The sequence below is a fragment of the Oncorhynchus masou genome, unplaced genomic scaffold (genome assembly GCF_036934945.1).
Source record: "Oncorhynchus masou masou isolate Uvic2021 unplaced genomic scaffold, UVic_Omas_1.1 unplaced_scaffold_1317, whole genome shotgun sequence".
Classification (NCBI taxonomy): Eukaryota; Metazoa; Chordata; class Actinopteri; order Salmoniformes; family Salmonidae; genus Oncorhynchus; species Oncorhynchus masou.
The window spans coordinates 51865-79058 of NW_027016661.1; the positions used below are offsets into that span (position 1 = coordinate 51865).

The window sequence follows — 27194 nt, forward strand, 5'->3', positions numbered from 1 at the left end:
TCTTTCCAATAGTGAGGGATGACTATCGGACCTTGGCCTGTGTGTCACCATATATTTACACCCCAGTGAAACAGGAAGTCATTGCTTACCACTTAAGTGTTCCTAATCGCTCAGGTGAACTTAAGAACGTAAAATATGAATGGGAATATACTTCAGTTAGATTTTACTCATAATAATTTCTAGGGGTGCCAATAATTCTGCAACACGTGTTTTGAAGAAAAACATTTTATTTCACATGTATTTTTTTCAATCATTTTACTTTAATTAAAAGGTTCGATTTTTGTAAATATTTTGAATGAAACACCAAGAGGATAAACAGCAAACACGTTTTTTTCACAGCCCGTTTTGCTCATATTTACCAAGTGTCCCAATATTAGTGGAGGGACCTGTATGTTCACCCCTACCCTTATCCACGGTGTTCTGCGAAACCACAACCTTCTGGCTACTTTGCCATGTAACGCTTACAAAACGCAGAACAGTTTCTAAAACAGCAAGACTGGTCTGTCCAAGGAGTGAGGGTAAACAGTAGGCATGTTCTCTGCAATCCACTTCATATTTAAATTATTATTTTGGGTATAGGGGAGGGTCACTTGTTTTTGTTGTTGTCAAGTGTTCAGGGAGGGTCGGGTAAAAATATATTTCACTGAAGGGAGGGCCACCCATTCCCATTTCAGAGAGAGATGATTTTCTCCAGGTATCCCTTTTTATAAATACCTTACAGTCCCTTAGTAGTCAAAAAATGTATATCCACCCAAACAAAAGGTGAAAACTGATCCTCACACCATCTCTATCTGATACATGTTGTGTCTACTACATTATTCCCACACATATGCACCCAAACAAAAGGTGAAAACTGATCCTCACACCATCTCTATCTGATACATGTTGTGTCTACTAGCTTATTCCCACAAATATCCACCCAAACAAAAGGTGAAAACTGATCCTCACACCATCTCTATCTGATACATGTTGTGTCTACTAGCTAATTCCCACAGAAAACTGCAGAGGGAAGCAGCACCACCAGCTCAACCATCAGACTCCGTATTTTCAACAGGAGAAACCACAGAGGTTATTCAACCTTAAGGACAAATCCAAGGTCATCTCAATATCTTTACAGTAGAAGCTAACAAAACACACCAAAACTGACAAGGTGTAAACTGATTAGTAAAGGGAGGCTAACATTCTCTAATTCTCCATTTCCTCTGCACAGTTCTCACAGTGAGAAACAATAGGATCCAATTCAGTGTTACCACTTACTTTATGACATGATAATTAAGTGATGGACTTTAATCTTAGCTGGTCTGAGAGAACTGATGAGGCTTTTCTCCTTTATGTATACGTTGGTGTTTCTTTAAGCTGCTGTGTTGAGAGAATTTTTTTCCCACAGTCAGAGCAGGAGTAAGGCTTCTCTCCTGTATGTATACGCTGGTGACATGTTAAGGTATATAATTGGGTAAAACAATTCCCACAGTCAGAGCAGAAGTGAGGCTTTTCTCCTGCATGTAAACATTGGTGTTTTTTTAAGTTGCTCTGTTGAGAGAAACTCTTCCCACATTCAGCGCAGGAGTAAGGCTTTTCTCCTGTGTGCGTTCTCTGGTGAACTGTTACCTCAGATGATGTTTTGAAGCATTTTTCACAGTCAGAGCAGAAGTAAGGCTTCTCTCCTGTGTGTGTTCTCTGGTGAACTGTTAGCTCAGATGATGTTGTGAAGACTTTTCCACAGTCAGAGCAGAAGTAAGGCTTTTCTCCTGTGTGTATACGTTGGTGTTTCTTAAAGCTGCTGTGTTGAGAGAAATTTTGCCCACAGTCAGAGCACGAGTAAGGCTTCTCTCCTGTATGTATTCGCTTGTGACTATTTAACTTATCCAATTGAGAAAAACTCTTTTCACAGTCTGAGCAGGAGTAAGGCTTTTCTCCTGTATGTGAACGTTGGTGTCTTTTTAAGTTACTCTGTTGAGAGAAACTCTTCCCACAGTCAGAGCAGGAGTAAGGCTTTTCTCCTGTATGTATACGTTCATGTTTGATTAAGGTATCCAATAGGGAGAAACTCTTCCCACAGTCAGAGCAGAAGTAAGGATTCTCTCCTGTGTGTGTTCTCCGGTGAACTGTTAGCTCATATGATGTTGTGAAGCATTTTACACAGTCAGAGCAAGAGTAAGGCTTCTCTCCTGTGTGTATATGTTGGTGGTTTTTTAAGTTTCTCCGTTGAGAGAATCTGCACCCGCAGTCAGAGCAGGAGTAAGGCTTCTCTCCAGTGTGCACGCTTTGATGAACTGTCAGAGCCCCTGATGTTCTAAAGCTCTTCCCACAGTCAGAACAGAAGTAAGGCTTCTCTCCCGTATGAATACGTTGGTGTGTTTGTAAGCTTCCCAGTTGAGAGAAACTCTTCCCACAGTCAGAGCAGAAGTAAGGCTTCTCTCCTGTGTGCATACGCTGGTGAGATTTTAAGGTATTAAATTGGGCGAAATAATTCCCACAGTCAGAGCAGAAGTAAGACTTTTCTCCTGTGTGTATTAGTTGGTGCCTATTTAACTTATCCAATCGGGAGAAACTCTTTTCACAGTCGGAGCAGGAGTAAGGCTTCTCTCCTGTGTGCACTCTCTGATGAACTGTCAGAGCCCTTGATGTTGTGAAACTCTTTCCACAGTCAGAGCAGGGGAAAGACTTCAATCCCGTGTGCCATCTCTGATGAACTGTCAGAGCCCATGATGTTGTGAAACTCTTCCCACAGTCAGTGCAGGAATACAGATTCTCTCCTGTGTGTATTTTTAGGTGTATTTTTAGCTTTGATAGCATTGGGAAAATCTCCTCACAATGTGGGCAGTGGTGAGACCTCTTAGCTCTGTGATCTTCCTGCTGCTTTCTGGATGTAGAGAATGTCTCAACGTCACCTGTGTGAACAGCATCAGGAAAAAAAGTCAAGTTTTTGTGACATACGCAGAATGGGAAAAACATTAAGAACACCTGCTCATTCCATGACATAGACTGACCAGGTGCAAGTTATGATCCCTTATTGATATCACTTGTTAAATCCGCTTTAAAATCAGTGTATATGAAGGGGAGGAGACAGGTTAAATAAGGAAACAGCTGAGACATGGATTGTGTATGTGTGCAATTCAGAGGGTGAATGGGCAAGACAAAGATTTAAGTGCCATTGAATGGGGTATGGTAGTAGGTGCCAGGCGCCCCGGTTTGTGTCAAGACCTCCAATGCTGCTAGGTTGACGCTGAACAGTTTAACTTATGTATCAAGAATGGTCCACCACCCACAGGACATCCAACCAACTTAACACAACTGTGGGAAGCATTTGAGTCAACATGGGCCAGCCTCCCCGTACAACGCTTTCGACACCTTGTAGTGTCCAATAGGGCTGTCCCCAACAACAACAAAAATATGTGGTTAACCAAGAGTAGTTTGTTCTATCAACTAATCAATTGGTCAAAAATGTTTAAACATGTATGTCTCCAGTGCATTCGGAAATTATTCAGACTCCTAGACTTTTTCCACATTTTGTTACGTAACAGCCTTATTCTAAAATGGATGACATTGTTTGTTATTTCTCATCAATCTACACATATTACCCCATGACAAAGCAAAAACAGTTTTTTAGAAATGTATTAATAATAAAAAACAGAAACATCACATTTATATAAGTATTCAGACTAGGGATGCACAATATATTGGTGAACATATCGGAATCTGTTGATATTAGCGAAAAATGCCAACATCAGTATCGGCCTGATGTGTAGTTTAACGCCGATGTTAAAAAGCAATGTCAAAGCTACCGTGCATACCTACGTAATGACGCCACGTAAAATGAAGCTACACTTGCGACATCGCATTCTTAACCTAGCCCACACAATGTCTGCTGTGTGGATCGAGCGGTCAACAAGTCGAGCAGTCATTTGAAAGAGTAAGAACATTTCAGTGAGACAACTCAAAGGCGAAATCCATTAAAGCCAAGATAATGGAATTCATTGCCGTTGACAATCAATCGTTCTCTGTCGTGGGTGATGTTGGCTTTCGCTGACTGGTCGAGCACCGGTACACAATTACACAGTAATAGAGTCACTGCTATTAGCTTCTCGACATGCATACTATGGAACGCCATTTGAGTCTTTACGTGTCAAAAATGGTACAGTAGCACTGTTAAAGCTGTACAAAAAAGTCTAACAAGCAAACACCGCTAACAAGCAAACACCGGCCACAAACGATGTGTTTATTACGGCGTTGGTAATAAAGCATAATTTGTTCGACCGCAACTTCTGGGGTAGCTAGCTAGCTTTAGCTTGGTACCTAGTTAGCACCAATACAACCAGCCTGAAAACAATGACCAGTAGAAACTGCAGTCCTTTTCATTATTCTTAGCAATAATTTAGGAATCCTAGCTAGGTATTAGCTAGGTTGTCACTTTTGGTTTGTCTATTAAATTGAACTTCGGTTCATGAAAATAAATAGCTAGCCAGCTACTTAACCCTGTTGCCCAAAGCTAACGTTATAAGCAGCCAGCTAGCTAGTGAGGCTCGACCGGACCGGGTTATGTGTTGTGAAGCTAGCCACAATAAGGATTAGGCACAATAGTGAACTTTGCGGTTTGCCTACAAAATAAAAGTATGTCATTGACAGCGATGCAAATTAATACAAATAGTAGAATTATGCCATACCTTTATTTTGAAGGCTAACAGCAAAGTCCACTTTGTGGCTAATCCTTATTGTGGCTAACTACACATAGATGGGTCCGACCACCATTAATCAAATAAGAACAGTCTTAGAAATTAAGGTTATTTTAGATGACACCTAGCTATATAGTTAGCTAGCTAACTTTAGCTACTGAAACAGTCATTTTGCTATGTTTTTGGGGAAGAACATTGTTCGCATCCATGAGCTAGCTGGCTTTTTTTCTGACCAGCACTGTACCTGCGTGAGACAACTTTACCAGCATCATAGCTATCAGCATACCTATTGATGAATCGTTGTGACATATGAAATACGAGTGATAGTTATTACACATTGATTACACTATGTAAAACATTTATGAATGAGTAAAATTATTGTGATGTGGAGTCATATTCAGGTCCTGATTGGTCAACAAGATTATTTGACACACCAAATAGTGTTATTTGATGTGTATCTTATTTGACACGCAAAAACCCAAACGGCGTTCCATAGAAATCTTTGTTGCGAATGAAACAGCACAGCAAGTAAGTGAAAGAAATAGGTTTTGATGATGTTTTACTGGTCATGGGGACATACTTAAATGCCAATAAAATAACATTTTGGTCAGTGTGTGTGTGTGTGTGTGTGTAAAACCATTATATAACTAGGCAAGTCAGTTTATTTTATTTTTTTATTATTTATTTTACCTTTATTTAACCAGGCAAGTCAGATAAGAACAAATTCTTATTTTCAATGACGGCCTGGGAACAGTGGGTTAACTGCCTGTTCAGGGCAGAACGACAGATTTGTACCTTGTCAGCTCGGGGGTTTGAACTCTCATCCTTCCGGTTACTAGTCCAACCACTAGGCTACACTGCCGCCCCATGAACAAATTCTTATTTACAATGACTGCCCAGACAACACAAGGCCAATTGTGCGCAGCCGGATGTGATACAGCCTGGATTCGAACCAGGGAATGTTGTTACGACTCTTGCACTGAGATGCAGTCACTAATTCAGACGCTTAACTCAGTACTTTGTTGAAGCACCTTTGACAACTATTACAGCTTCAAGTCTTCTTCGGTATGACGCTACAAGCTTGGCACACCAAGCTTGGCACACCTGTATTTGGGGAGTTTCTCCCATTCTTCTTTGCAGATCCTCCCAAGCTCTGTCAGGTTGGACAGCTATTTTCAGGTCTCTCCAGAGATTTTTGATCGGGTTAAAATCCATGCTCTGTCTGGGCAACTCAAGGACATTGAGGGACTTGTCCCGAAGCCACTCCTGTGTTGTCTTGACTGTATGCTTAGGGTCGTTGTCCTGTTGGAAAGTGAACCTTCTCCCCAGTCAGAGGTCCTGAGCAGGTTCTCACCAAGGAGCTCTCTGTTCATTACTCTGTTCATCTTTCCATCGATCCTGACTAGTCTCCCAGTACATGGTGCAGAAAAACAGCCCTACAGCATGATGCTGCCACCATCATGCTTCACCGTAAGGATGGTGCCAGGTTTCCTCCAGACGTGACGCTTGACATTCAGGCCAAAGACTTATACAAGATTATTATACTAAGCCTACTAATGATAACGGCATTACCTATTATCATAATGATGGTCATAATAATAGTAATAATCAAGAAAGGTCAAGAAAAGGGAGGGGTATTATTATCATTATCAGACACTAAATGAATCATAAATAATACCAAAGGGGCTATTTAAACAGAGAGAAAGTAAAGCCTTTATTACAGCATAGCGAAGACAACAAACAGACAAATTAGTGAAATTGTTTATCCAACATGTGGTTGCGTGAGGCTCGGTGCTCATGGAATCAGTAGGCTATTAAACAAACAGTCAAACAGGAAAAACAAGCAATAACTGTAGTCCATTAGTACATTCGGACAGGCGTGAATCAAACAGGTGTCTTGTACACCACAATTTATTTTTTTGATATTTGCTACTGCTCGACTAAAGAAATCTTGGTGGACCAACAGCCTATCAACCAAATAATCGACTAAATGGTGTCAGCCCTAGAGTCCATGCTACATACAGTGCCTTGCGAAAGTATTCGGCCCCCTTGAACTTTGCGACCTTTTGCCACATTTCAGGCTTCAAACATAAAGATATATAAAACTGTATTTTTTGTGAAGAATCAACAACAAGTGGGACACAATCATGAAGTGGAACGACATTTATTGGATATTTCAAACTTTTTTAACAAATCAAAAAACTGAAAATTGGGCGTGCAAAAAAATTCAGCCCCCTTAAGTTAATACTTTGTAGCGCCACCTTTTGCTGCGATTACAGCTGTAAGTCGCTTGGGGTATGTCTCTATCAGTTTTGCACATCGAGAGACTGACATTTTTTCCCATTCCTCCTTGCAAAACAGCTCGAGCTCAGTGAGGTTGGATGGAGAGCATTTGTGAACAGCAGTTTTCAGTTCTTTCCACAGATTCTCGATTGGATTCAGGTCTGGACTTTGACTTGGCCATTCTAACACCTGGATATGTTTATTTTTGAACCATTCCATTGTAGATTTTGCTTTATGTTTTGGATCATTGTCTTGTTGGAAGACAAATCTCCGTCCCAGTCTCAGGTCTTTTGCAGACTCCATCAGGTTTTCTTCCAGAATGGTCCTGTATTTGGCTCCATCCATCGTCCCATCAATTTTAACCATCTTCCCTGTCCTGCTGAAGAAAAGCATGCCCAAACCATGATGCTGCCACCACCATGTTTGACAGTGGAGATGGTAGGTTCAGGGTGATGAGCTGTGTTGCTTTTACGCCAAACATAACGTTTTGCATTGTTGACAAAAAGTTCAATTTTGGTTTCATCTGACCAGAGCACCTTCTTCCATATGTTTGGTGTGTCTCCCAGGTGGCTTGTGGCAAACTTTAAACAACACTTTTTATGGATATCTTTAAGAAATGGCTTTCTTCTTGCCACTCTTCCATAAAGGCCAGATTTGTGCAATATACGACTGATTGTTGTCCTATGGACAGTCTCCCACCTCAGCTGTAGATCTCTGCAGTTCATCCAGAGTGATCATGGGCCTCTTGGCTGCATCTCTGATCAGTCTTCTCCTTGTATGAGCAGAAAGTTTAAAGGGACGGCCAGGTCTTGGTAGATTTGCAGTGGTCTGATACTCCTTCCATTTCAATATTATCGCTTGCACAGTGCTCCTTGGGATGTTTAAAGCTTGGGAAATCTTTTTGTATCCAAATCCGGCTTTAAACTTCTTCACAACAGTATCTCGGACCTGCCTGGTGTGTTCCTTGTTCTTCATGATGCTCTCTGCGCTTTTAACGGACCTCTGAGACTATCACAGTGCAGGTGCATTTATACGGAGACTTGATTACACACAGGTGGATTGTATTTATCATCATTAGTCATTTAGGTCAACATTGGATCATTCAGAGATCCTCACTGAACTTCTGGAGAGAGTTTGCTGCACTGAAAGTAAAGGGGCTGAATAATTTTGCACGCCCAATTTTTCCGTTTTTGATTTGTTAAAAAAGTTTGAAATATCCAATAAATGTCGTTCCACTTCATGATTGTGTCCCACTTGTTGTTGATTCTTCACAAAAAAATACAGTTTTATATCTTTATGTTTGAAGCCTGAAATGTGGCAAAAGGTCGCAAAGTTCAAGGGGGCAGAATACTTTCGCAATCTGTGGATTGACTGTGCCTTTAAACAGCTTGGAAAATTTAGAAGCTTCATGACTTCTGGTAGGCTAATTGACAGGTGTACCTGTGGATGTATTTCAAGGCCGACATGCAAACTCAATGCCTCTTTGCTTGGCATCATAGGAAAATCAAAAGAAATCAGCCAAGATCTCAGAAAAAAATTTGTAGACCTCCACAAGTCTGGTTCAATCTTGGGAGCAATCTTGGGAGCAATTTCAAAATGCCTGAAGGTACCACGTTCATCTGTACAAACAATAGTACACAAGTATAAACACCATGGGACCAGGCAGCCGTCATACCGCTCAGGAAGGAGACGCGTTCTGTCTCCTAGAGATTAATGTACTTTGGTGCGAAAAGTACAAATCAATCCCATAACAACAGCAAAGGACCTTGTGAGGATGCTGGAGGAAACAGGTCCAAAAGTATCTATATCCACAGTAAAACCAGTCCTATATCGACATAACATGAAAGGACGCTCAGCAAGGAAGAAGCAGATCGTACTTTTTGGAGAAATGTCCTCTGGTCTGATGAAACAAAAATGGAACTGTTTGGCCATAATGACCATTGTTATGTTTGGAGGAAAATGGAGGAGGCTTGCAAGCTGAAGAACACCATCACAACCGTGAAGCACGGGGGTGGCAACATCATGTTGTGGGGGGGCTTTGCTGCAGGAGGGACTCGTGCACTTCACAAAATAGATGGCATCATGAGGAATTGAAAATTATGTGGATATATTGAAGCAACATCTCAAGACATCAGTTAAAGCTTGTTCGCAAATGGGTCTTCCAAATGGACAATGACCCCAAGCATACTTCCAAAGTTGTGGCAAAATGGCTTAAGGACAACAAAGTCAAGGTATTGGTGTCGCCATCACAAAGCCCTGACCTCAATCCCATAGAAAATGTGTGGGCAGAACTGAAAAAGCATGTGCGAGCAAGGCCTATAAACCTGACTCAGTTACACCAGTTCTGTCAGGAGGAAGGGCCAAAATTCACACAACTTATTGTGGGAAGCTTGTGGAAGGCTACCTGAAACATTTGACCCAAGTTAAACAATTTAAAGGCAATGCTACCAAATACTAATTGAGTGTATGTAAACGTCTGACCCACTGGGAATGTGATGAAAGAAATAATAGCTGAAATAAATAATTCTCTCTACTACTATTCTGACATTTCACATTCTTAAAATAAAGTGGTGATCCTAACTGAACTAAGACAGGGAATTTGTACTAGGATTAATTGTCAGGAATTGTGAAACTGAGTTTAAATGTATTTGACTAAGGTGTATGTAAACTTCCAACTTCAACTGTACATATCAATCAAATGTATTTTAAGGAGCCCTTTTTTACATCAGCAGTTGTCACAAAGTCCTTTACAGGAACCCAGCCTAAGACCCCAAACAGCAAGCAACGCAGATGTAGAAGCACAGTTTCTAGGAAAAAACGCCCTAGAAGGGAGGAACCTAGGAAAAAATCTAGCGAGGAAAAAGGCTCCAAGGTTGACCTTGAAGCCTTTATACAAATATTAGCTTTTTTTAAATCAAATAAATAGTTTCAACGATATTGAAAAACCTTCCCGTGGCGTTTTCCAAATACCCTGGTATACAGTATACCACCCAAGCCTAGTGACTACACAGACTCATTACACACAACTTCAAAACACTGTCAGTTTGTCTACTTCACTTCTTTAGTCTACTCTCTGAACACTCCAGACAGACCAGTTGTTCAGGGATGTGTGATGTTGAATTACAGAATTCAACCTAGCAACAGACTGGGTCATAACTTGTGGAGTTCTAACTTCTGAAGATACCTTATAGACAGAACCTGCTCTTACCATGAATAACAGATGTCCCAATCTTCTCCTCCTCTTCTTCATCTTTAATGTTGACATTCAGCTCCAGTGTTTGACTGCAGTCGTCCAGCTTCACTGATGCCATCTCTGGATCCTGCAGTGCAAACTGGGCTCCACTGTCACAATCAGGACCCAGTGACTGTACGTTTGGACTCAGTGTGAAAGGAGAGAGGCAGGCTGGGTTTGTCCTCACTGTTGATGTTACTGGCCTCGGACTTAATCTGAGTTGGGCTGTAGTAATAAAGAGAAACCGACACAAAAAGTTATTGACTTGACAGTTCTGGCGCTTTCTCTATTCTCTAAAAATATATTATATTGATTCTCTTGGGTTCTAACTTGAAATATCCTCATTCATATTAATATATTAGAACTGGGTGTATGCAAATGTACTGAGGGAGAAAGGGGAGTGCAGAAGGTTTACATTCTGTCAGAACATGTTATGGTTAAATCTCATGTATCATATGGAGAGGAGAAGGGCAACGGTCTAGTTTAAGTCACTGATAAGGTTGTATAGCCGTGGATTAGGGAGGAGTGAGGAATGCGGGCCGAGGTCAGGTCAGATGAAGGAACACTCCTATAACATACACACATAGGAGGCAGGGTCATGACTACACCAATGAGAGGAACCACTTAAGTTTCTGTCCTGCAACAGAGATGTATTGTCTGTCTAGATGGGCAAGGAGTTTGTGTAAACATGTCTGTCTAGATGGGCAAGGAGTTTGTGTAAACATGTCTGTCTAGATGGGCAAGCAGTTTGTGTAAACATGTCTGTCTAGATGGGCAAGGTGTTTGTGTAAACATGTCTGTCTAGATGGGCAAGGTGTTTGTGTAAACATGTCTGTCTAGATGGGCAAGGAGTTTGTGTAAACATGTCTGTCTAGATAGGCAAGGAGTTTGTGTAAACATGTCTGTCTAGATGGGCAAGCAGTTTGTGTAAACATGTCTGTCTAGATGGGCAAGCAGTTTGTGTAAACATGTCTGTCTAGATGTGCAAGGAGTTTGTGTAAACATGTCTGTCTAGATGGGCAAGCAGTTTGTGTAAACATGTCTGTCTAGATGGGCAAGGAGTTTGTGTAAACATGTCTGTCTTATGCAGCTGTTTGACCCAGTGGGTGAATATGTTTGGTTGGAGCTTTGACTAGTTGTCTGTTAGGTTTTTACACTGTTTATTTAGAACCTAACACTTCTTAATCACTTTTCTAATTTCAATATATCAGGCAGCTAAACATTGACAACAAAACATTCATTCATTTACATTAGACAAAGTGCACACTTTAAATGACAAAGTAAATACATGTAACCTATAGTAGATTAAATAAATGAATATAAATGCATAACTGACTCAAAAAAACATTTAGTACAAGGTTGCAGTTTGTTTCAGGCAGTACTATGTACTATTTTACTGAATAACCTTGTCTTCATTGTATATTTTCACTCTCAAAAACCAAATCGTCAGTGGTGGAAAAATAACTAAATTGTCAAACTTAAATGCTATACATCAAATTCCTTATATCAAAGCAACAATATGTAACTTTTTGGGCAATCCGACCAAATGCACAAATGTGTGTAATAGATCTTTCAGTCTCATTGAAAGCAAGTCTAAGAAGCGGTAGATACATTCTATGTGTGCCATTTCTGTGCTTTCCATTCTGAAGTTTAGTTTTTGAGTCCTTTCCTTTCGGTCTTGTACTGTACACCAGCGTCAAACAACTGAATATACATTATTTTTGGTTATGGAAAATATATTTCACAGCGGTTTAGATGGTACAATGATTCTCTACACAATGGCTGCTTGTTTTGCCACAAACTGAAATTAGGTGAACTATTCACATTTTTGCAACCAGGGATTTCTGCAAAGGCGAAACTTTAAACAAACCAGATGGCATGATTTTCCAGTTTTTTATTTATGGATAGCCGGGGGCACACTCCAACACTAAGATATCATTGAAAAATGCATTTCTGTTTAGTGAGTGTTTAGGGTGTTTAGTGGGTCTGCCAGATCAGAGCCAGTAGGAATGACAACATGTGAATTGGACGATATAGCAGTTTAGCAGTATGGGGCCATGGAAAACACATCAACAAAGGCGGCACAAAAACACCCAAATTCGTCCTTTTAGAGACTACAAAGCGCTAAGTATAGTGGTACAGGTCTTTAGATGTTGTACGCATGAAATTGTGTCATTCCAAACTTTATCCGCAACTTTATTTTCCATTTTGTTTTGCAACTCAAGCAATAACTCTGTCCATTTTATATGTAATAAAGGAAACATTTTGAATACATGAGGGATACAAAGTATATTGAAAGCATGAAGTGCTTCCACACAGGAAGTTCCAAACACTTGTAGAATCTATGCCAAGGAGCATTGAAGCTGATCTGGCATCATATCTGGAGGACACCTGGCACCATCCCTACGGTGAAGCATCATGCTGTGGGCATATTTTTCAGCAGCAGGGACTGGGAGACTAGTCAGGATCGAGGAAAAGATTAACAATGCAAAGTACAGAGATCCTTGATGAAAACCTGTTCCAGAGCACTCTGGACCTCAGATTAGGGTGACGGTTCACATTCCAACAGGACAACGACCCGAAGCACACAGCCAACACAACGCAGGAGTGGCTTCGGGGCAAGTCTCAATGTCCTTGAGTGGCCAAATCAGAACCCAGATTTGAACACGATCGAACATCTCGTGAGGGACCTGAAAATAGCTGTGCAGCCACACCCTACATCCAAGCTGACAGAGCTTGAGAGGATCTGCAGAGAACAATGGGAGAAACTCCCCAAATACAGATGTGCCAAGCTTGTAGCGTCATACTTAAAAAGACTCAATAGTGTAATCGCTGCCAAAGGTGTTTCAACAAAGTACTGAGTAAAGGGTCTGATGATTTATGTAAATAAGGTTTTTATAAACCTTATTAAATAAATTAACTAAAATTCAAAATCAACAATTTTTGCTTTGTTATTATGGGGTATTTCGTGTAGATCACTTTTTTTTTTACAGCTGTAACAATAATAAAATGTGGAAAAAGTCAAGGGGTCTGAATACTTTCCGAATCCACTGAAGTATGCTAATGTTACCTAGATGGCCTGGTGCATTGTTGCCCATGAAAGCCTAGTGAGCAAGCATTTTAGCCAGGTAGCCTAGGACATCAAAAACTTAAAGTGTATACTGTATGACAGAGTTCTAGACTGTTTAGGAAACATGAAAGAGTTGGATAGCATTGGCGTTTCTCTACAAGTAGGGTGAGTCAACATGTTTTTTCTACTTGCGTGCGCGCACACACACACACACACACACACACACACACACACACACACACACACACACACACACACACACACACACACACACACACACACAAACCAGTGCCATGGACAGCCACAACATGTTTAGCTTACGTTGATTGGACTAAATAGTTTTGGGTATCTTTTAGTTATCACTTTATTAGACTAAGCATAGGTGATTAGATGTAGAAATGTTGAAGTTGAAATGGTGCTGGACTAGTGGAGGCAGTTCCTGTTTTCTTTGACTTGCTGTAACTCTCCATGGTTCTAAATCAATAGTTGTTTAGTCATCCAAAAATGTATGAAACATTACTTTGCTTGACCATGCTGTCGGTCATATAACTGTTTGTTACAGGCAATATGTTTTATAGACTTCACTGGACAGATTTTGCTCTCCGGTATTGTAATGAAACAAAGGTGTGGTTGAATTTATTCTGTCACTGCGTCTTATTGTCTAGGCCTTAAGCCAATATACGACAGGGACAAGGCATATTAACTAACAGATTATAGTGCAAACAATGCAATTATTACATAGGTTATAATATGTTTAGGGCTTCCACAGTGATTTTACTGATAAAAAGGTATTTCTATTCTGATTTCAGATGATCAATCCATACAAAATAATGGTGACAGAATATCCTACATTTTTCTCAATCATCAATAGAAAGTTGTGTTAATGGCAGTTGGAGAAAAGCACAGATTTTCGTCTAAAATAAACATTTTCACAGGTGTTTTTCTTGGCTGACTACAATTTGATTGATGTGATGTTTTTACTGTGTCATAACACTAAACACAGACAGAATGGTCACCGCCATTTTACATGCTCGTGAGCCTTTTTTAACAAAAAAACATCTCAATTAAATTGATTCTTTATTAAATTACTTTGAAATAACGTACAGTACATTCAAAAAGACAAACCCCAAATCTCCAGCTATGTGACATGTAAAATATTTGTTCACGATCTTCTCTCACTCGGTTTGACACACAAAAAAAATGACAACCTCTGTTACGGATTTGTTACCTACCATGTTATGACATGTTCTTTCGATATTAGAAAGTACAAACGTGCAAAGACATACCTGTAGTAATACATACAACGGTTATCGTCTTGACAGCACAGTTCTAATGCTTTCGTTATTCTGAAGAATGGTCCACGCCTACCCGGAACGAACTTCTTCTTCTCCTCTGGATTTTTACGGTGGTTGGGATCGAAAATGTGGCATTACCGCCCCCAACTGGATGATAATATATACCCATTATACTTTGTCTTTTAAAATGGAAAAAACATCAAATAAATGTTCTATACCACCCAAAAATACAATTCCAACTAACTCTACACTCATTAAAAACCCACTACCCCATTCCACTACTGTGATCCTATCTGCTCCTGCACCATTCCAATGGGCTCGGAGGGCTGGACACCACCCCTCAACACACCCAGTAACTCTTCTGGAATTAAATCAGATCTTGTATACCCAAATACTTCACTGCGGCTGCCACCACAACATCTATATTCTGTGATTTACGTTCTATCTCTGCAGTACAGTTGATAACCATTGCTATGAACACTAAGAAGCCAACCATCTGACTCGTTGGAGTATCCCATCTCACACAGATCCTCTCAGGATCCCTCCCCCTTGACCCATCCTCCTCTACTTTCTTCACTGCTTCAGCATACCACACCCCCTGCACTACTCTAACCACACCCACTGCACTACATTGAGGACCTAGTGGACCTATTGGATAACAGCACAATCACTTGGGATTTTTGGGGGCTAGGGCTCATTAAATGTGGTTAATGTAGGGCTCATTAAATGTGGTTAATGTAGGGCTCATTAAATGTTGTTAATGTAGGGCTCATTAAATGTGGTTAATGTAGGGCACATTAAATGTCTTTAATGTAAGGCTCATAAAATGTGGTTAATGTAGGGTACATTAAATGTCTTTTCTGTAGGGCTCATTAAATGTGGTTAATGTAGGGCTCATTAAATGAAAAAAGACGGAGCTGCTCTTCCTCCCGGGGAAGGACTGCCCGTTCCATGATCTCGCCATAACGGTTGACAACTCCATTGTGTCCTCCTCCCAGAGCGCTAAGAACCTTGGCGTGATCCTGGACAACACCCTGTCGTTCTCAACTAACATCAAGGCGGTGGCCCGTTCCTGTAGGTTCATGCTCTACAACATCCGCAGAGTACGACCCTGCCTCACACAGGAAGCGGCGCAGGTCCTAATCCAGGCACTTGTCATCTCCCGTCTGGATTACTGCAACTCGCTGTTGGCTGGGCTCCCTGCCTGTGCCATTAAACCCCTACAACTCATCCAGAACGCCGCAGCCCGTCTGGTGTTCAACCTTCCCAAGTTCTCTCACGTCACCCCGCTCCTCCGCTCTCTCCACTGGCTTCCAGTTGAAGCTCGCATCCGCTACAAGACCATGGTGCTTGCCTACGGAGCTGTGAGGGGAACGGCACCGCAGTACCTCCAGGCTCTGATCAGGCCCTACACCCAAACAAGGGCACTGCGTTCATCCACCTCTGGCCTGCTCGCCTCCCTACCACTGAGGAAGTACAGTTCCCGCTCAGCCCAGTCAAAACTGTTCGCTGCTCTGGCCCCCCAATGGTGGAACAAACTCCCTCACGACGCCAGGACAGCGGAGTCAATCACCACCTTCCGGAGACACCTGAAACCCCACCTCTTCAAGGAATACCTAGGATAGGATAAAGCAATCCTTCTCACCCCCCCCTTAAATGATTTAGATGCACTATTGTAAAGTGGCTGTTCCACTGATGTCAGAAGGTGAATTCACCAATTTGTAAGTCGCTCTGGATAAGAGCGTCTGCTAAATGACTTAAATGTAAATGTAAATGTGGTTAATGTAGGGCTTCATTAAATGTGGTAATGTAGGGCTTCATTAAATGTGGTTAATGTAGGGCTCATTAAATGTGGTTAATGTAGGGCTCATTAAATGTGGTTAATGTAGGGCTCATTAAATGTGGTTAATGTAGGGCTCATTAAATGTGGTTAATGTAGGGCTCATTAAATGTGGTTAATGTAGGGCTCATTAAATGTGGTTAATGTAGGGCTCATTAAATGTGGTTAATGTAGGGCTCATTAAATGTGGTTAATGTAGGGCTCATTAAATGTGGTTAATGTAGGGCTTCATTAAATGTGGTAATGTAGGGCTCATTAAATGTGGGTAATGTAGGGCTTCATTAAATGTGGTAATGTAGGGCTTCATTAAATGTGGTTAATGTAGGGCTTCATTAAATGTGGTTAATGTAGGGCTTCATTAAATGTGGTTAATGTAGGGCTCATTAAATGTGGTTAATGTAGGGCTCATTAAATGTGGTTAATGTAGGGCTCATTAAATGTGGTTAATGTAGGGCTTCATTAAATGTATTTAATATATGTCTCATCACGCTCAGGTAGCATCAGGTTTGAATGTTCAAGCTGATCAAAGCTCTAATCAAATCCAGACATTTATATGCTTTATGATGCTTTTGAATGATACTTCCGGTTTTGGTGGAAAATATTGCTTTACCTGGGAGAATAATGCGCATACAGGTTGATTCACAAGACACCAACCTTGTAAGTTATAGATACGGTATCTTCATTAGGCCTAAAGGCATTTTATGTCCACGATATGAAGTTTGTTGTAGTGATTGAGTAAGCCTAATTGTAAAAGTAAGACTCAAAAGTGGCATGTTTGTACAGTTTATTATGTGGAGGAAAAATTGAGGCAGTCAGGAACAAATGCCAGGACTGCTCAGTACGCAGTACTGTAGGTCGCAATGTAGGCCGAGCTCTTATTGCAGTCCAGTGCCATGGACAGCTTTGAAGTTTGGCCTCTAGTAAGTCAGCAGGGCAACTTTATGAAGGACGCCTCACAATGGCTTTATCATACATGGCTCTACAGAAAGATTTAAAAAACGACAGGCTATTGTTATTGGCCTATGTCTTTTTAGCCACCTGGCTAGGGACACAATTAAAAGGTTTAGACAACAGACTGAAAGATTTTAATTGGCTTGTTTTACACAGACATCTTCCGGTCCGCTCAACATTATATGATCCTAATTTGACCCTGAATAAATGTTGTATTTGTCAGGGACCAGATTACAATTAAAATATATATTTCAGTAGATGACATATGATGCATTACATCAGCTATAGCAATCAAGTGGACTTGTTGTCAGGACAGGAAAAAACACTGTCCAGTCAGTTAATTGGATAATAACTGAAACTAGAAAGGAGTCAAGGGGGACTCTAAGTACAACATTAACATATGTGTCTCAAACTTAATACAAATATAACAACCTGCAAAATAATTTCCATACCAACATCTACCAAACACATGATTTAAAGTTGATTGAACTTCAACCCAACTTGTCTAGTGAAGTTGGAACAAAGTTTTTGGCAACTTATTTAATTGATTTAGAAATGTTTATCTTAAAATGTGAAGCTTATGCAACGCTGACTAGGCTGTGGGACTAGTTACTAAAAGATCTTGAGTTGGGCCACCTTGATATTTTGTTTTTACAGTGTGGTTCTCGCAGAAATCACTCCGCCATTTCCTGGTTTCTAAAATTTTAGTTTTTGTGACAAAACAAGCAATGCTTAGTGTAAGGAATCATTCTACCATCTAAACTGCATGAATATTTATTTCCCATAACCAAAAACATTGTATTTTGAGCTACAAAACATGTGAAGCATAGAAATAACACACATAGAACAGATCTACCACTTCTTAGACTTGATTTCAATGAGAATGACAGATCTATAATTTCTATGTGAATTTGGACGGGTCGTCCAAAATGTTGCATATTGCAGCATTCATTGCTGCAGAGCTATTTTCAGGTCTCTCCAGAGATGTTCGATCAGGTTCAAGTCCGGACAAGCAGGGCCTCTCAAGGACATTCAGAGACTTGTCCTGTAGCCACTCCTGCCGTGTCTTGGCAGTGTGCTTAGGGTCATTGTCCTGTTTGTTGGAAGGTGAACCGTTGCCACAGTCTGAAGTCCTGAGTGCTCTGGAGCAGGTTTTCATCAAGGATCTCTCTGTACTTTGCTCTGTTCATATTTTCCACGATCATGACTAGTTTCCCAGTCCCTGCCGCTGAAAAACATCCCCACATTATGATGTTGCCACCACCATGCTCCACGTAGGGAGTGTGCCAGGTTTCCTCCAGACGGGACTCTTGACATTCAGGCCAGAGAATCTTGTTTCTCATGGTCTGAAAGTCTTTAGGTGCCTTTTGCCAAACTCCCAGCGGTCTGTCATGTGCCTTTTACTGAGGAGTGGCTTTCGTCTGGCCACTACCATAGCTGCCTGATTGGTGGAGTGCTGCAGAGATGGTTGTCCTTCTGGAAGGTTCTCCCGTCTCCACAGAGGAACTCTGGAGCTCTGTCAGAGTGACCATCGGGTTCTTGGTCGCCTCCCTGACAAAGGCCCTTCTTCCCCGATGACTCAGTTTGGCCGGGCGGCCAGCTCTTGGAAGAGTCTTTGTGGTTCCAAACTTCTTCTATTTAAAAATGTTGGAGGCCACTGTGTTCTTGGGGAGCTTCAATGCTGCAGACATTTTTTGGTACCCTTACCCAGATTTGTGCCTCGGCACAATCCTGTCTCAGAGCTCTACGGACAAGTCCTTCCACCTCATGGCCTGGTTTTGCTTTGACATGCACTGTCAACAGTGGGACAGTGTGTGCCTTTCCAAATCATGTCAAATCAATTGAATTTACCACAGGTGGACTCCAATCAAGTTGTAGAAATATCTCAAGGATGATCAGTGGAAACAGGACGCACCTGAGCTCAATTTCGAGTCTCATAGCAAAGGGTCTGAATACTTATGTAAATAAGGTATTTCAGTTTTTTGCCAAAAAATCCCCAAAACTGTTTTCACTTTGTCATTATGGGGAATTGTGTGTAGATAGCTGAGGATTTTTTTTCTCTCCATTTAGTCCATTTTAGAATAAGGCTGTAAGGTAACAAAATGTGGAAAGTCAAGGGATCTGAATACTTTCCAAAGGCACTGTATGTATGCAGTTGGTTAGTTCCTTCACAGTGTGCACTGCAGATAGTGCTGTATTAGATGTGTGTACTAAACAGCCTGAAGCAGGTTGTCATAGCAACCCCGGGAGAGGAACCTCACTTCAGCTGCAGGCTCATGTTACTCAAAGACGAGCTTCAAGTCAGCTGGCAGAAAGTGACACCAGGGGAGATTGAAAATGTGGCCACCTACAACAAACGATTTGGACCAGTAGTCAACCCACCTTTTCAGAGGAACGTGGAGTTTGAAGACGAGGGACTGCAGAACTGCTCTATTGTCGTCAGAGGAGTGTCAAGAGGAGACGAGTCCTGCTACAAGTCTGTTTAACACCTATCCAGATGGGGCTATCAGTAGCAGGTCCTGTGAACAGCTGTCTGGATACACTTCCACACATTTTTATTTATTTCACTTTACCTTTATTCAACTAGGCAAGTCAGTTAAGAACAAATTCTTATTTTCAATGAAGGCCAAGGAATAGTCGGTTAACTGCCTGTTCAGGGGCAGAACAACAGATTTGTACCTTGTCAGCTCAGAGGTTTGAACTTGCAACCATCCGGTTACTAGTCCAACCCTCTAACCACTAGGCTACCCTGCCACCCCATACTGACCAACTGCAGAACCAAACGTTGACCCAACACTGCCTGCTCAAACCGACCGTAGATATAAAGTATTTACTCAGTAGAGGAACACAATAACTCTTAATCAAACCAAAGTGACGCTCCTTTGACTGGGTTGACTTATAATGGACCTTGAGAGCTGAGAGGAGGAAGTGCTGCTGTTGCCTAGCTTGTATTTGTGTTACTCCTGTGCAGAAACACTTGCAACTCCGCTAAGGCATCTTGGTCTCTGTGAGTGGAGTCTTTGCTGAGAACTCACCACAAAGAGGTCTTATGCTAAACCACAGACACATCAACAGGTCCACTTCCTTCTTTAGACACAAACAATGACAGATTCTGCACCACCATAAGGCTGAAGGGTGCTTTTTATCAAGCGTAGAACTGATGCAGATTTTGGCTAGTTTCAATCAACCCTGAAACGGCCAATGTGTACACGCTGTAGTTCTATAGAAGAAACCCCGAAAGGAGAAGCAATTTTTGTGTAAGTTGGCAAGTGTCATTAACTGTTATGTCATCACACATCATATACAAACGCATGTGAACACCCCTTCAAATTAGTGCGACACTCACTACTGAGTTCCAAACTGCCTCTGGAAGCAACATCAGCACAATAACATTTTGTGGGGAGCTTCATGAAATGGGTTTCCATGGCCGAGCAGCCACGCACACAAGTCTAAGATCACCATGCACAATGCCAAGCGTCAGCTGGAGGGGTGTAAAGCTCGCCACCATTGGACTCTGAAGAAGGGAAAATGCCTTTTCTGAAGTGATGAATCACGCTTCATCATCTGGCAGTTCGACGGACAAATCTGTGTTTGGCGGATGCCAGGAGAACACTACCTGACCCAATGCATAGTGCCAACTGTAAAGTTTGGTGGAAGAGGAATAATTTTCTGGGGCTGTTTTTCATGGTTCAGGCTAGGCTCCTTAGTTCCAGTGAAGGGAATGCTTAATGATACAGCATACAATGACATTCTAGACGATTCTGTACTTTGTGGCAATAGTTTGGGGAAGGCCCTTTCCTGTTTCAGCATGACAATCCCCCCGTGCACAAAGCGAGCTCCACACAGAAATGATTTGTCGAGATCGGTGTGGAAGAACTTGACTGTCCTGCACAGAGCCCTGACCTCAACCCCATTGAACACCTTTAGGATGAATTGGAATGCCAACTGTGAGCCAGGCCTAATCGCCCAACATCTGTGCCCAACATCACTAATGCTCTTGTGGCTGAATGGAAGCAAGTCCCAGCAGCAATGTTCCAACATCTAGTGGAAAGCCTTCCCAGAAGAGTGGAGGCTGTTATAGCAGCAAAGGGGGGACCAACTCAATATTAATGCCCATGATTTTGGAATGAGATGCTCGATGAGCAGGTGTCCACATACTTTTGGTCATGCAGTGTATGTCCTAATAGCTGTCATTACTATGTTACCCAACTGTCTTACCACATCATAACCACACATATATTCTTCATTTTATGGTATTATTGCAGTATCCATGCTTGTAATGTTACCTTTCTCCATCCCCATCCCTCAGCTAATGTGGCTATCATTTGGCTGCAACACAAACTCCAGATTGGGGTTATATCAAGACAGCAGCACCACCTGCTGTTTGTTTACTTATTGAAACACCAAAGAGAAAAGGAGCGTAGATAATGTTCACTTCACACACAAAATATAACATTAGTCCTTTTATTTTCTTTGTCTGCAATATTTTATCCTTCATTTATTTAACCTCATTCCATTTCAAAATGATAGCACGTGTTGAACTTTTATTGATATAAGGTGTAAGAGTTCTTGTCTTAGTAAAAAAAAAAGACTTATGATGTGTGTTTGGTTGAGTAAATATTGGGTATCAATTAAGTACTAGTAATAATTACATAAGTAAAGTAATGCTTTTGGCGTCATTAGTGCCTAGGCTGCACCAAAGTTCGGAACGTCCCGTAGTCCTTGAGAAACAACATCGTCATCTGAAAATGTTGCCATGACAACATTGTTGCTTTACCCTACACCACAGATACAAAAGCTGAAGCCAGGCCCACCGTCTTCAGATATCGTGTATGTTCTCATGTGCTCCGTCTCTCCAATGCATTTTAATAAACTTGTCCTACGTCATGTATTATTGAGTTACATTTTTGTCAGATCTCATCTATGATTCCTCTGTCAGTGGAATGCACATTGAGTAACGATAATATGGCTATATACACGGGGTATCGAGTCAATGTGCAGGGGTACAAGGTAATTGAGGTAGATATTTACATTTAACTAGGAATAAAGTGACTGCAACAGGATAGATAATAAACAGTGACAGCAGCGTACGTGACGAGTCAAATTAGTTAGTGTAAAAATAGTCATTGCAGATAGTCCGGTAGCTATTGGTTAACTATATAACTAATTATTTAGCAGTCTTATGGCTTGGGAGTAGAAGCTGTTCAGGGTCCAGTCTTGGTGCATCGGTACCGCTTTCATGTCATGTTGAGGACGATTGTTTGATATCCTATTTTCATTAGATTGAAGTGTGTCGAGTTTGAGTTCATATCGTAATTTATTTTATTATGTAAATACAGACTTTCCAGATGCTTGTTGTGTTAGATTCCACAGTTAATTGAACAATTGAAATATTTTCCTGCTTCTGAAGAATTTAAAGCCTGAGCAAATTTCCCCAGCAGATATACACAATACTAAATGGGTTGAGTTTAACTGTGACTGTAGACAGAATACAGAGAACAAGTTTACTTTCACCTTTATGCAGGAGGTTTCCTTGTCCCAAGTGCCCAACACCTGCTCCATACCGGAAGAAGGGATTTCCCGCTCTTTTTCTCAGATTTTATTACTGTACTGTAGTAGTAAATTACATTTTCACCATGTCTCCTGCACTCTGCAACTCTCTGTTTATTCTGCTCATATCCCTCCATACTGGTGAGTTATATCGGTTTTATGCATGATAATACCGTATTTGACTACCACTTTGAAAGTGGCGCGATATTGTTAGTGCCAATGTCGTGATCTAATGGTGTGCTTTCACAACTATTGACAAGCCTGTTAATTTCACAACACGAAATACATGTCATATTGAAGCTGTAGCTCAATCTTCTTGTTGCATGAGTAAATAGCCTCCAACTCTGAATTGTTAAATCATTCGTATTTATTAGCAAAAAGTAGTTTTGGTTTCACAGAACTAGGACAAGATACATGAGGCTTTAAGCTACTAGAGGGTGCTACTAAACTATGAGATTAATGTAACCGCTCCCAAATTCATAGATATATGGATGCAAGGATTGACCATCCATGATATCAAAATACGTTTTTGAGGCTATACAGTGTTTGATCATATTTGATCTGTAAAGTTGACTAATGGCCCTCATTGTGAAAAACATTTCTTAACTGACTTGCCTAGTTAAATAAAGGTTAATAAACGAACATTTTGAGCTGAGCTATACACAGAGGTGTCTGAAAACAAATCTGGACATTTATACATGCGTTTTTGTATGTTCCAAAACGTTTTAAACAGTGGTGGAGGAGTACAAAAATGGTGGCGCAGTGGCTTCAAAACATCACCTGGTCTTATGTTTTTTATTTATAAAAGTTGTCCCATCCATCACCCTCCCCTTCTGCCGCTGTGTAATAGTTCTGCTTCCATCCCTCTCCTCGCCATTTCCTTGTGCTCGAACCAGGGACCCTCTGCGCACGTTAACAACTGACAACCTCTATCTTGAACCCCAACTGCAAGGGAAACAACGACTTACAAGGTCTCAGAGCGAGTGACGTCACCGATTGAAACGCTAACGAGCTCGCCATTTCACACCGGTTACACATGCGTAATGTGTGTTAACTGTTGACAAACCAGTTCATTTGACTATAGTAAATGCATGATTTCACCTGCAGCTCCATGCTCTTACTGTATGGAATGATTGATGTCGCTCTAATGGGTCCTTTAATGGTGAGGTATGCTGTGGCCTTAGGCACATATCATGTATATTCTATCCTGAAATTGATAGAAATGGATAGTTTTACAACAGGTGCCATAACTTCCTCCCGCCTAGACTGCCCTTACCACTGTAGTCCCCCTTCTGACCATTCTGAGTACTACTAGTGTCGAAGAACTATTGTAACTGTCTTCATGCAGGGCTCTCTCAGTTGGTAAGAACACAGCAGTTTGTCACAGCAACCCTGGGAGAAGATGCAGTCTTAACCTGTGAGCTCATGACACTCAAAGACGTGCGGCAAGTCACCTGGCAAAAAGAGACAACTGGGGTGAATGAAAATGTGGCCACTTACAGCAAACGCGGTCCCCATGTCAACCCACCTTTTCAGAGGAAAGTAGAGTTTGAAGACGAGGGACTGCAGAGCTGCTCTATTGTCATCAGAGGATTGTCAAGAGGAGACGAGTCCTGCTACAAGTGTCTGTTTAACACCTTTCCAGATGGACCTATCAGCGGAAGGACCTGCCTCAAAGTCAATGGTAAAATGTGACAACATAATGTGCTGTAAATGACTGACCCAGAACAACTTCTCCAGAACTTCAGGCAGCCATTTTAACAGCTCATATTTCCAATGTCTTGAAACCATTCATCAAAATGTGATCATTTAGTAAATCATTTAAATGGAATCATTTAATAAATCATTTAAATGGAATAATTTAGTAAATCATTTAAATGGAATCATGTAGTAAATCATTTAAATGGAATAATTTAGTAAATAATGTGCATGAAACCATTATGGTATTTACATTCACTGTAAACTGTGTTTGTTGTTGTTCTATAGAGCTGTATGGACCCTCACTCCTCATCACACAAACCAACAACAGTCACACCACTCTGTCCTGTTCTGCTACTGGACGACCTGTTCCTATATTAACCTGGGATGACATCATGATAGAACATTCCACCATGGTTGATGTCACCCATCCCAATGGGACTGTCACTATGACAACTACTGTAACAGTGGTAGTGTCCAGTCTAACTGACAAAGAGGTTAGGTGTGTTGCTTCTATGTCCTTCAGTGATGTCACCAAGAATGTTTCCATGGTGATTCCAGCTTCAATTACTGGTGAGAAATGTCTATAGATCAATGTGTAATATATTGACATGATCAGGAACATGATGTCATGATGAAGTGCTGCCTGTGTATTTCTGTGCTAGGTCAATCTCAGGTCTCTGATGACAGGATCAGTGGTAAGTGGTTGTTATTCTAATAATGACAGGTCATAATCAACCTATTGACTGGCTCTTTTCCTATTCAACTTTCAGGTGTGGTGCAGAGCCATATTTACATGTATGAGGCTTTGGTGTAGTGTACCTGGGAAGTTGACCTCTGTCTTCTCTTGACATCTCTGTCATTCACAGGTACAGTGGTTGGTGGAGTGATGGGTGCAGTGTTGTGTTTAATGTGTCTCATTGCTGTATTCTGTGTAATATGGCGGCAAAAGAGGAGAAAAGACACCTCTTCCAGGTAGATGAAAAACCATTTCCTTCCTTGATACTGAAAACAGCTATTCTGAATTGAATGTGATTTGACTGCCAGTTGTTTACTAGTTGATCTCTAACTTAATGTAGAAAACCCCAGTTCCTGACCCTGAAATCAGCAGAACTCCCTTAAAGACACCACCAACATCCAAACAGTAAGATGCTCATTCTAAAGATCATTCTTCATCATTAAATAATTGTTATAAAATAATAATGAATCAGATGATGTGGTTCTTGTCAGTACAGTGTTGATGTTGATTTATTTCAGTGTCACACCAACCTCCAGTTCATCACACATGTGATTATCTCTTCAACACTTTTAACAGCTATTTAAGATAAGTAATAATTTTATTACCTTTTGTTTTTTCAGGTCACAATCGTCAACTAGCACACCAAACAACTCAACAACTAGCACACCAAACAACTCAACAACCAGCTCACCAAACAACTCAACAACCAAGCGGAGGATGACTAAGAAGTAGTTTTACCTTCTCATACTTTCATAGTCTTAACGTCTTCTGTAATCTCTCTCATTTAGCAAGAAACTTGGGAATGAAACTTGGAAATGTATTTCTGTGGTGTATGTTTCCTGCCGCTACATTGTCTATTTTGATCTTTTTCACACCAAGCTCCAGTCCGTCACAAATGTGAGTATTTTTACAACTTCATTTGATTATCCCGATAGAAAGTGTGAAACAGACAATATTGAGAATGTTACAAAACTTTTAGTATAAATTACAGCAACCCAAAAATCAAAACATAATTCAAATATGTCCTCTTGTTTTTGGATAAAATCCCTCAGCTCGTCTGCCAAGCTCAGGATGCAACAAGCTCAGGAGGCTGTAAAGAGGTAGGTTTACACCTTCACTCTCTCACTGTCTGCTGTCGTCTCTCTCTTGAGGAAGAAGCTCTGAAATGATGTCATTTTGTGGTGGTCATAGAGTAGTCATGGTGACAGCATCATGCACTCAGCTGCATGTTAATATCTGTTCTGTAATGTTTGTCACAATGGCTGTCAGACCATCTTATTACCTCACAATGACCTGTGTTTTCATCCAATTGAAATATTATGATTTTCTTTCCCCCTCTTTTCTTTCTCAGGACCCTTTTCGATGACTACTGAGTGACTGTATTCACATTGCCACACACACACCTGATCATTACTGACTCATCTGGTTGATGTTGTTTTATCTTTAAAAGTCTGTGACAATCAATCCATTTTTTAAAAACAGTCCTTTTTAAAGATATTGTACTGAGCCTGTTATAACAGTTATCTTCGTTGCCTGGTTTGTCTCAGGTCATGATACCCTAGGGCCTAGGGAGAGTTGTGCAGGTCAGTTTCAAGGTTGTAGGGAGAAACCAAAAATCTCTCTGAGACATTTACAAAGACCACACATGTAAGAGGGGAACATCAATCGTATTGGACACTTCCACTGAACAATCAATATGCAGTTCTGCCATTAGGTAACACTCATGTTTTGACCTCTTAAAACCAAGAGACGGCATCAGTACAGCTTTAAATGTTTATCTTGTATATACCTTGTAAGCATGTGCATCTGTCATGTGTGTTGCTGTTTCTTTATCTTGTGTGACGTGCCACAATTTATGTTCCT

At 41.0% G+C, this 27194-nt stretch overlaps 1 protein-coding gene and 1 pseudogene across 1 annotated transcript; one reads left to right on the top strand and one right to left on the bottom strand.

The window, feature by feature from the left end:
• Positions 1-220: 220 nt before the first annotated feature.
• LOC135538992 (zinc finger protein 665-like) lies at positions 221-14637 on the bottom strand (annotated as a pseudogene).
• Positions 14638-22921: 8284 nt separating this feature from the next.
• Positions 22922-25666, top strand: LOC135538997 (OX-2 membrane glycoprotein-like). The gene is made up of 5 exons (XM_064964885.1): positions 22922-23035; positions 24243-24578; positions 24881-25165; positions 25258-25290; positions 25462-25666. Exons 1-5 carry the CDS (start codon positions 22981-22983, stop codon positions 25569-25571), a joined length of 819 nt encoding a protein of 272 aa, XP_064820957.1. The 5' UTR covers positions 22922-22980; the 3' UTR covers positions 25572-25666.
• Positions 25667-27194: the final 1528 nt, after the last annotated feature.

Bases quoted from the DNA above. Each gene is read 5' to 3' on its own strand.
- LOC135538997 (XM_064964885.1), top strand. From the start codon at position 22,981: ATGTCTCCTGCACTCTGCAACTCTCTGTTTATTCTGCTCATATCCCTC. The intron at 24,579-24,880 runs GTAAAATGTGAC...GTTGTTCTATAG, and splicing joins GACCTGCCTCAAAGTCAATG to AGCTGTATGGACCCTCACTC. The intron at 25,291-25,461 runs GTAAGTGGTTGT...TGTCATTCACAG, and splicing joins CTCTGATGACAGGATCAGTG to GTACAGTGGTTGGTGGAGTG.